This window comes from Carlito syrichta, unplaced genomic scaffold (assembly GCF_000164805.1).
Source record: "Carlito syrichta isolate Samal-C Ts95f unplaced genomic scaffold, Tarsius_syrichta-2.0.1 Scaffold221453, whole genome shotgun sequence".
In the NCBI taxonomy this organism is placed as follows: Eukaryota; Metazoa; Chordata; class Mammalia; order Primates; family Tarsiidae; genus Carlito; species Carlito syrichta.
The window spans coordinates 74,610-86,081 of NW_007165549.1; the positions used below are offsets into that span (position 1 = coordinate 74,610).

Below are 11,472 nucleotides of genomic sequence, written 5' to 3' on the forward strand. Positions count from 1 at the left end.
GAGGCAGAAGAATCGTCTGAGCCCAGCAGGTAGACACTGGGGTGGCCATGAGCGTGCCACTGCCCTCCAGCCTGGGCGACGGAGTGACTCCAACTCAAAAAAAAAGAATGCAAGGCCTTTGCTTTTCTAAATAGCATGCCAGTATGGTCACTAATAAGTCTGACACCGAAGCATATGGTTTCATTTGAATATCAACACCAAGCACTTGCAAGAGTTCAACTGTTAATCAACTGCTGTTCAATTCTGGTCAAATTACTCATTGAGATAATTCACTTTTGAGGGAGAAAATCTGTTAGGCAGATTTTTCTAAGCTCTACCCATTATATCAGTTTAGATAATCAGAAAACTGCTTATGTCCACAGGTGGCTCACACCTGGAATTCTTTCCCCTTGGGAAGTAGAGGTGGGAGGATCCCTTGAGCCCAGGAATTTGAGGTCAGCCTGGGCAACATAGAGACCCTGTCTCTACCAAAAAGAAAACCACTCACTTTAATTTCTTGCAAAAAAGTCATCACCAAATTACTGTCCAATATTTTACCCTCAGCCTTTATCAAGAGTTGACTAAAAATGTTTTAATAAGAATGTGAAAAAAAAAAGAATGTGTGTCATATGTTCTGGAAATCCAGATTTGAAAACATTGTCATTATAGGCTGGGTGCGATGGCTGGCTCACACTTGTAATCTCAGCACTCTGGGAGGCTGAGGTGGGAGGACTGCTTGAGCCTGGGAGTTCCAGACCAGCCTGTGCTACAGAGTGAGATTCCATCTCTAACCTCCAGAAAGAAAGAAGGAGGGAAAGAAGGAAGGAAGGAAATGCCAACATGAGGCATTCAAGTCTTGTTTACCTTTACTCACCTGGATCCCTAGTTCCTCTGGGTAAAATTAATTTCTCCTTCAATAACATTGCCATGAAATTTGGTAAATGTTTTTAGAGACAGGATGTCTCTCTGTGACCCAAACTAGAGTATAGTGGCACACTCACAGCTCACTGCAAACTCAAACTTCTCAAACTCCTGGGCTTCAGTGATCCTCCTGCCTCAGTCTCTGGGATTACAGGCAGATGTCACCATACCCAGCTCGTATTTAAGGAAAATTTTTAGATATAGGGTCTTGCTATGTTGCCCACACTGGTCTTGAGCTCCTGGCTTCAAGTAATCCTGCCAATTTAGCCTCCCAAAGGGCTGGGATTATAGGCATGAGCCACCATGCCCAACCAGAATTTGGTGAACATTTATATTAAAGCATTTAATTTGCCTACCCTAAAAGAGTAGGTACAGTGGATATGTATCTTTATATATTTAGTGCCAGACTTAGTAGGGAGGAAACTAACATTTATTTCATAGCTTGCTGTGATGCTAGGCATTGTGTTAGATATTTCCACATATCTATAAGGAAGACATTCAGTAATCTTATAAATTAGATTAAATAGAACTCAATTTTAGTCCTAGGAATAATTTGGTCTCTTTTGTAGAAGTGTTGTATTTTCTTTCCTCAGAAAATGAGAAGTATGTCATCTATTTTTGTTTATCTTACTGTCTTGGTTTTAGGAAGCTCACATTTAAATATAATGTTCAGTTGCAGGAAATTTCTCCCAAGTTCTCAGAGTGTTTGTTCCTCTTCCCTCTCTATGTGTTTATGGTCTTTACTATTTTTTTAACTGGCTTGTGATATGTCTGATTTTATTGCAAGTTGCCTCAAATCCTTTTAAGAAAATGTTGGATGTAGATATCGCATCTAAAAACATATTTACGTTTATTATTGATGGTCATCCTTACTGGAGTTGGGTGATATCTCAGTGTGGTTTTGATTTGCACTTCTCTGATGATTAGGGAGGCTGGGTATCTTTTCATGTATCTGTTGGCTGCTTGTATATCTTCTTTTACGAAGTGTCTATTCATGTCCTCTGCCCATTTTTTAATAGGGCCGTTTGTTTTTTCCTTTTGGCTCATTAGAGTTTCTTATAGATCCTGAATGTCAGGCTTTTGTCAGATACACAATTAGTAAATCTTTTCTCCCATTCTGTGGGTTTTCTCCCTGTTGTCTTGGTGGTTTCTTTTGCTGTGCAAAAGCTTGCCAGTTGCTTCTATACTATCAGTGGATGTGCAAACTAGTTCAACCACTATGGAAAATAGTGTGGCGATTTCTAAAGAAACTAGAAATTGACCTTCCATACGATCCAGAAATCTCTCTTCTGGGAATATACACCCAGAGGAACACAAATCGTTCTACAAAAAAGATACCTGCACACGCATGTTTATTGCTGCACAATTCACAATAGCAAAAACGTGGAACCAACCCTACTGCCCATCGAAAGCAGACTGGATAAAGAAAACGTGATAAAGAAAACTGGATAAAGAAAATATTCTAGCAACAGAATATTACGCAGCCATAAAAAAGGACAAAATCATGGACTTCTCAGCAAGTTGAATGGAGTTGGAGACAATCATACTTGGCGATCCATCACAGAAACCAAGAACTGAATACCACATGTTCTCACTCATAAGTGGGACCTGAATATTAACCATGATAACACAAGGGAGGGTTAGCAGTCACGGGACACTGCCAGGGAAGGAAGGGGGGCCACCAAGTTGAATGGAGTTGGAGACAATCATACTTGGCGATCCATCACAGAAACCAAGAACTGAATACCACATGTTCTCACTCATAAGTGGGACCTGAATATTAACCATGATAACACAAGGGAGGGTTAGCAGTCACGGGACACTGCCAGGGAAGGAAGGGGGGCCACATAACAACATAAAGGATACCTGGTCCTAAACCAAGGGAAGTGAGGACCAGTTGGAGGCCCAAACTTCACCTGCCTGTAGATTACCCATAGATGACTTGTGTCCCTAACCCTGACTTGTACCTCATATCTTTATCATAAAATAAAGTAAAAAACAAACTCATTTGTGTTCAGAAATGATGTTAGCCAGCTTGATCTTCTTTATTTCTATTTTTCCTTTGCTGTTCCTATTTCTGACATCCTGTGACAAAAATTGTATACTTTAAAAAGTCCATCATGATTAAAAGAATGCATCATGGCGTTGGAAAGTAATTGCAAAAGAGTTCCTTAAATATTGTTAATATCTTCAAAATAGTCGTATAAATAAAAATAATTTAAAAAGCCGGGCTCGGTGGCTCAGCCTGTAATCCTGCGCCTTTGGGAGGCTGAGGTGAGTGGATTGCCTGAGCCCGCGGGTTCGAGATCCGCTTGGGTAGCAAAACCTCATCTCTACAATAAATCAAAAAATCAGCCGGGCGTGGTAGTGTGTGCCTGTAATTCCAGCTACTCGGAAGGCTGATGTGGAAGGATTGCCGGAGCCCAACAGGTCGAGGCTGCGGTGGCCGGGAGCGGCCACTGCACTCCAGTCTGGGTGACAGAGTGAGACTCCAACTCAAAAAAAAAAAAAAATAATAATAATTTAAAAAACAAATTTACAAATATGTTATTAGACTTCATTCACTTTGACCTTCTCAGAATCAATTTAGCATTGGTTAGTGTAATCATCCTCCTTCACCTCATGGCTTTCAATCGTCATTTCATCAAAAATGTTGATATATATATTATCTTCTACTGTAGATAAGCTTGAGAAGCTATAATCATGTTTCGGTGAGCTGCAAATAAGAAAAACATACTTTTAAGTGCTTAATTTTTCTCAAAATCTGTTTATTTCCTAAGAGCATTAGTCATAAAGAACTATACAATTACCTGTGTTGCTTTCTTTTATCAAGAGTAAACTACGAAGAAGCTATATGCTTTGAAGCCTGGCTGCTATCTTGTGTTAGAGTTGGCGTGTGCCTTGTAATCTATCTTGTCTCTCTCTTAAGATGGAAAATAGAAATGTTTAAATGTCAAGCAGAAAGGCTTTCACTAAAGCAATTCATTGCAAACTATCTGGGGTACTGTGCCAATGTTTCAACTATCTTAAATTCTGCTAGTTTCTGCGAGTTGATACATATGGTTCAAATGCTTTTTGGCTCTCAGCTAATGGATATGACAGTTTAACCACAGAGCTTATTCTCGTTCCCATATTTGTCTTCTCTAACCAGAAAACTGGGTTAATGGTGTGCATTTCATTTTGCAAGCTGTCTGCGGATGGCTTTCTTGACTAGGTACGCTTTGGAGGTAGCTGAAAGGCTAGTGTATATCAATGAATTTCCACTCGCGGCTTGATCTTGTGCACGGAGTCTCCATCAAACATTCAACAGATAAAAGTCATATCCTGCACAGTAGGTTACTTGGCATGAAGAAACTCGAAGCTCAGAGATGTTAAATAATTTGCCCAAGGTAATGCCACCAGCAAGTGACAGGTCTGATCTGAACTTGGTTCTTCTTTTTAAAAAATGAATTATTATTATATTTACTTTTTTAGAGACAGAGTCTCATTATGTTGCCCAGGCTGGTCTTGAATTCTTGGGCTCAAGCGATTTTCCTGCCTCAGCCTCCCGAGTAGCTAGGACTACAGGTGCGTGCCATCACACCTGGCTGGATCCAGTTCTGACATTCGAAAGACCAGGTCTTTTCGCTCTGCACCTGCCACTGAAATTATGTGTGGAAGCTTGTTGCTTAAGGAAGCGACAACTACTATTTCTTTTCTTTTCTTTTTGAGTTGGAGTCTCACTCTGTCGCCCAGATTGGAGTGCAGTGGCCGCTCCCAGCCACCGCAGCCTCGACCTGCTGGGCTCCGGCGATCCTTCTGCCTCAGCCTTCCGAGTAGCCGGAATTACAGGCATGCGCTACCGTCCCCGGCTGATTTTTTGATTTATTGTAGGGATGAGGTCTTGCCAAGTTGCCTAGGCGGGTCTCGAACCCGTGGGCTCAGGCAATCCACTCACCTCAACCTCCTAAGGCGCGGGATTACAGGCTGAGCCACCGAGCCCGGCTGACAACTACTCTTCCAAAGGATCTCTAATGGTTTCTATCTTTCTGAACCTACAGGCAGTGACCATAGAAGAATGCTAGTTGGGATCAGAGAATACTTTTAAGTGGAAGGCTCTTTATACTTCCAATGATGACAAGCTGATTCCTCTACTTTGCCCTCAAGGGTTTCCTTCCATGCCCCCAAGGCCTAAGGAAAGGCAGGGGAGCCAAGGTATATTTACAATGCCATGCCAACAGGAGAAAGACTACTTACCATCCTCAAGATATTTCTAGCTTGTTAAGTTAGTATATACCGCACTTCACTTAGGTTCCTCTGCGTCACCTTGAATTTCGTATTCTATTCAAATGTTCCTCACGTTTCACAATAATTCCTACTCCAAGGGGGGGCTTATGGGGCTAATTATTATTTATTACACATTTATTTCTACCACTTACTCCATTTGTGTGTGGTTTTATTCCCCAGAATGTCATGAGAAGAGAGGAGTGGGGAGCTTTTATCAGAGGCAATGAAAGTGGTAGATGACTTTGCCTTATCTGAACACTCTGATCCACTGGGTTGCACTCCAAATGTATTCTTGGCTTATCTCACTGTTGTAATTGCAACAGCCTTTTCATTGTTGTGGTTCACTTACAACAACATTGACTGTGTTATGCTTTCCTAAATCAACTTATTTAATATAGTATATATCTTCTAACTCTAAATTAGTATCCCAAATATTTTCAAACGCACATTGCCACATATTTTACCTTTACAAATTTCAGTGAATACATTTTCTATACTAATTATTTGACTTTTTTTCTTACAATATAATCGATTTCTCTTTAAGTCAATACTCTCCTTCACATATAAAAATGTCAAGAAAACACATCAGAGAACCAGGCAAAATCAGACAGACAAGATCCAGACAGGCAGCCAAAGAACAAGGACATCTTTTAGGAACTCTATCTAAGGACTAAGAATATTCAGCTGAGCCTGTGTTGAAGCTAGAATCAACTTGGTTTCTGCTAATAGCAGAAATATCCACAGTATCTAAGGTAACAAAATTCCAAGGTGTTCTGGTCCATTACAGTTCTCCCTAGCCCCAAGTTGAAATAATGGCAGAAAGTGGGTGTCCCTTTCCTTGAAAATTCTGGTTAGGACCTGGAAGTTTTCATTTAGAGAAGTGGTGGCTGGGATGTGGATGTTTATACAACCTACAAAATATCATCATATATACACACGTAATTATGTTAGTTATTCTGAGTTCCCTTAGCCTTTGCTGGTGGGAAATATGCTTTAACATAGGCATTGGACAAAGCATACAAATCATATATCACATGGACTATAAAATAATACAAAATATTCATAGCAAATGATATAAAGTTAATTTTTAAAAATTACTTAAAATGATGGCTAATCCATAGGACAATTCTCCCCTACCTGTATGAAAGAAGCCAATTTTCCCACCTCTTAAGCTAAAAATAGTCATATTATTTGAAAACTGTTTAGATATTTAATAGCTACAGACACTTGTTCATGAAGGAAATTTGTACCCAGCAGTAAAGCACAGCAATATTAAAGGAAGTGGGTAGAATTAGATCAGTTTTCAGTGGGTTCTGTGTGTGTGTGTGTGTTCCTTTTTTTTTTGAGTTGGAGTGTCACTTTTGCTACCCAGGCTAGAGTGCAACGGCACGCTCATGGCCACTGCAGCCTCGACCTGCTGGACTTAGACAATCCTTCCGCCTCAGCTGTCCAAGTAGCTGGAACTACAGACACATGCCACCATGCCTGGCTAGTTTTTGTGATTTATTGTAGAGATGAGGTCTCACCAAGTTGCCCAGGCTGGTCTTGAACCCCCAGGTTCAGGCAATCCTCTCACCTCGGCCTCCCAAAGTGCTGAGATTAAGTTTCGGGGTACACGTGAGGATTTGCTATGTAAGAAAGTTGTATGTAGGTAATATGTGGGCTTCTAGCCAGCCCTCTCTTCCCCTGATAGTGGACCAGGTACCCGGTTTTTGCCAGATGTTCCCTTCCTCTCTCCCTCCCTCCCCTAGGAGTGTCCAGCATATGCCAATCCCACCCTTGTGCTTGTGTGACCAATGATCAGAGTCCGCTTATGAGTGAGAACATCTGGAAATCAGTTATTTCTGCAACACTTCACTTAGTATGGTCTCTAGCTGCATCCATGTTGCTACGAAGGCCATAATTTTGTTCTTTATGACTGCGTAATATTCCATCATGTATATGTACCACATTTCTTTATCCAGTCCACTTTCGACAGGGAACTGGGTTGGTTCCACGTTTTTGCATGCACTGGTGTCTTTTTTTATAGAGTGATTTACGTCCCTCCAGAAGAGGGACTGCTGGATCACATGGAAGCTCAATTTTTAGTTCTTTGAGAAATTGCTACAGTGCTTTCCACAAAGGTTGAACTAGTTTACATTCCCACCAACAGTGTGGAAGCAAAAACCTATTGTTTTTTATTAATTAATGATAGCCATCTTTATCAGCATTAAGTGGTATCTCATTGTAGTTTTGATTTGCATTTTTCTGATGATTAGTGAGGCTAAGCATTTTTTCATGTGTTTGTTGGCTGCTTGTATGTCTTTCTTTGAGAAGTGCCTGTTCATGTCCTTTGCCCACTTTTTGACAGGGTTGTTTGTTTGTTTGTTTCCTTTCAATTCATTTGAGCTCCCTATAGGTCCTGGATGTTAGGCCTTTGTCAGATGCATAGCTTGTACATACTTTTTCCCTTTCCGTGGGTTGTACTCTCTTGATGGTTTCTTTTGCCATGCAAAAAACTTTTCAGTTGGATAAATTCCCACCTGTCAATCTTAGCTTTTGTTGCATTTGTGTTTGAGTACTGGGCCATGAATTCATTGCCAATGTCCGGGAGGGTGTTCCCTAAGTTTTCTTCTAAAATTCTTTTAGTCAGAGGTTTTACATTTAAATCCTTGATTCATTTTAGGCTAATTTTGTATATGATGATAGGGAGGGGTCCAGTTTCATTCTTCTACATGTGGCTACCCAGTTTTCCCAGCACCATTTGCCAAATATGGTTTCCTTTCCCAAGTGTCTGTTATTGACGGCTTTGTCAAAGACAAGTTGGTTGAGGGACTGTGGCTTTATTTCTAGATTCTCTGACCTGCTTCATCGGTTGATGTGTCTATTCCTGTAACAATACCACACTGTCTTGGTTAAGGAGGCCTTGTAATAAACCTTAAAGTCTGGAGTGTAATGCCTCCACCTTTGTTCCTTTTTGCTGAGGATTGCTTTAACTATTTGTGCTTTTTTGTTTCCATATGAATTTCTGTATTACCTTTTCTAGGTCTGTGAAAAATGATGTTGGCAATTTGATAAGTGTTGCATCGAATCTGTAGGTTTCCCTGGGTAGAATGGACACCTTGATAATATTGATTCTTCCAATCCATGAACATGGAATGCTTTTCCATTTATTGGTATCATCCTTGATTTCTTTGAACAATATTTTGTAGTTTACATTGTAAAGGTCTTTCCTTTCTTTGGTTAGGTGGATGCCAAGGTATTTCAATTTTGTGTGTGTATCAATTGTGAATGAAACTGTGTTTTTTATTTGGTTCTCAGCCTGCTTGTTGTTGGTGTATAGAAATGCACCTGTATTTTGCGCATTGATTTCGTATTCCAAGACTTCACCAAAGTCATTTATCAGGGCAAGGATATTTTTGACAGATTCTCCAGAGTTTTCTAGGTAAAGAATCATATCATCCACAAAGAAGGATAACTTAACTTCCTCCTGTTCTGTTTGAATACTCCTGATTTCCTTCTCCTGCCTGATTGCTCTGGATAGGAATTCCAGTACTATGTTTAAAAGGAGGGGTGAGAGTAGCCATCCTTATCTTTTTCCAGTTCTTAGGGGGAATTTTTCCAGCCCCTGCCCATCAAGCACAGTGTTGGCTGCAGGTTTGTGATAGATGGCTTTTATTGTTTTGATCAATGCTGAGGTGTTTGAGGGTTTCATAAAGGAAGTAAATGGAATTAGATCAGTTTTCAGTGGATCGTGTGTACGTGTGTGTGTGTTCTTGAATGCCATATTTAGTTATAAGAATAGTCTACTCTGTATCTGTTTTGTTCCTTCTTGGTAGCAAGCAGGAGCATAGGTATATTAAGTCTGACAATTAAGGTCGCAAACTCATCCTTAAAAAAGTGCTCCATACCTCATTGCTGAATATCACTATGGTCACCTTTGAAGTACACCCCTTAGGAAATTATGCACTGATGCTGGTTCCTAGTTCAAAGTAATTAGGAACTCTTTTTCTGGAATGGTCATCAGAGTTGTCATTGTATTACCCTAGATGTTCTGAATGTCATCAAAATGTCTTCCGTATAATATTTGCTTTATCTTTGGGAAAAGAAAAAGTCATTGGGGGCCAGATCAGGTGAGTAGGGAGGGTGTTCCAATGCAATTATCTGTTTACTGGTTGAAAACTCCCTCACAGACAGTTCTGTGTGAGCTGGTGCATTATCATGATGTAAGAGCTCCTTCAGCACCATTTTCACACACACCTTTCTCACGCCAAGATTTTCAGTTAAGATTTTCTTTTTTGTTGTTGTTGTTGGGAGCCGGCCACGGAGGCCCACTGAGCGTTAGGGATCAGGGAGGGCCGTGGACCCCGAGACTACTAGGATGCGTTCGGGAGCTGTTGACCCCATTTCCTCTCCCTTTTCTTGCTTAAGCACTATAGCCAGAAAAAACTCCTGCTAGCTCAAGCATAAAACCCTGAGACCCAGAGGAACACAGCTAACTTTAGAAACTCATTGTTTCCCTTTTTCCTACTGATTACAGTTTTGGCTTTAGTACAACTTACAGTTTAAACTTGGGTCACATCTAAAAGCCTTAATACAAGTCACAGGTTCTTTTGATGTAACTTTAGAAATTTATAGATATAGGTTTTAGAAAATAGTTTATATAGATTAAAGAAAATTTAAGCAACCACTGTATTATAGAAGTGTGGTTAGTTCACTTTGATTTGGGGGAGGGTCAGTGAAGTTTGAATTAGGCCAGCTGTGCTAGGAGAGTGTAACCACAACAGCAATTGTTTTAATAGAAACTAGTTTGAATTAGTACAGAATAGTAAAAGTTAATAATTCATTATGGTGGTTTCGGGTTTAGACATTGAGTGATGTTAATTCAAGATGATGTAGTTGCAATACAATTAAGGGCACATAAGAAACTGGTTTGGGGAACATTAAGCAAGCATAAGAAACAAAAAGACAATTTGTGGTTGCTCTTCCTCATGTTCTTCCTTATATATGAAAAAAAATTTGCTTGAGAGTTTGGGGTGTCCTTTGTGCACCTGGACCTGTTTGTGTGAAAGGCACATGCTACCTTTTGTGTCCTGTGATGATGACTTTGCAAAGCTTGGGGATAAAAGCCCTTGGATATACTCAATAAAGCAGCTTCTGCTTAATTCTAAACAGGAGTCCAGTCCCTTTCTTTCTCTTTAGTTTCTTTTCTCTCGTGAGTTGCCTACGCAGTCACACCGCCAGAGACCCCCGACCCTTGCAGGAGTGGGACTCCAGCATTTTTTTAGTTGGATTCTCACTCTGTCACCCAGACTGGAGTGCAGTGGCTGCTCCTGGCCACTGCAGCCTCGACCTACTGGGCTCTGGGGATCCTTCTGCCTCAGCCTTCCAAGTAACTGGAACTACAGGAGCGCGCTACCACGCCCGGCTAATTTTTTGATTTATTGTAGAGATGAGGTCTCGCCAAGTTGCCCAGGCAGGTCTTGAACCCACAGACTCAGGCAATTCACTCACCTCAGCCTCCCAAAGCATGGGATTACAGGCTGAGCCACCAAGCCTGGCTAGATTTTCTTAACTGTTTCTCTATCAATGTCTACTTGGTCTGCTATGCCTCTCATAGTCAGTCAATGATTTTGATGCACAATTTGACAATTTTTTTTGGCAATGTTTTAGTCAGTTCTGCTCATTACGTTGTCATGATGACAGCTGTGATGGTCATTCCAGAAAAAGAGTTGCAAAATTGCTTTGACAAGTGAACTAGGCACTGGCATTAGTGTATAGCTTCCCAAGGGGAGTACTTCAAAGGTGACTGTAGTGATATTCAGCAATGAGGTATGTAGCACTTTTTCTAGGATCAGTTCATGAACTTAATTGTCACACTGCATATATTTCTTTTTGGATTTAAAAATCTGATTTACTAGCTACTTTAATTAAAACCACCTTTATATATAGTAATAACATAAGAAAAGATTCTTCATTCATTTATTAGAAAGTGTGATAGTCTAAAATTTTAATGCAAATTGACATGTTTTAAAGTAAGAAAAGTAAAGGAAGTCCATTATTTATTAAGGTTAAAAAAAAACACAAACCATAAAGGAAAATATTGGTAAAACTGAACACTTCCTTTTACCAAAATATAGCATAAAGAAAATGAAAATCCAAGTGTTAGGGGAAGATAGTTTTAACACACATAATTGTCAAAGGGCTGATATCCATAATATGTAGAGAACTGCTTGAAAAAAGATAGAACAATAGAAAAATAAACAAAAGACATGAAAAAACATTTCACAGAAAAGGAAATAACAATGGTTGATAAGCCTATGAGAA

General features: G+C 40.1%; 1 protein-coding gene across 1 annotated transcript in view; it reads right to left on the minus strand.

The window, feature by feature from the left end:
• Window positions 1–11,262, minus strand: part of CC2D2B (coiled-coil and C2 domain containing 2B) — a 41,266-nt gene extending 30,004 nt beyond the window's left edge. The window contains exons 1-2 of the mRNA XM_008051682.1: window positions 11,235–11,262; window positions 3,520–3,616 (exon numbers count right to left, since the gene is read on the minus strand). Of these exons, the coding sequence (XP_008049873.1) occupies window positions 3,520–3,540 (21 nt within the window). The 5' untranslated portion in view covers window positions 3,541–3,616; window positions 11,235–11,262. The remainder of the gene's footprint in view (window positions 1–3,519; window positions 3,617–11,234) is intronic.
• Window positions 11,263–11,472: the final 210 nt, after the last annotated feature.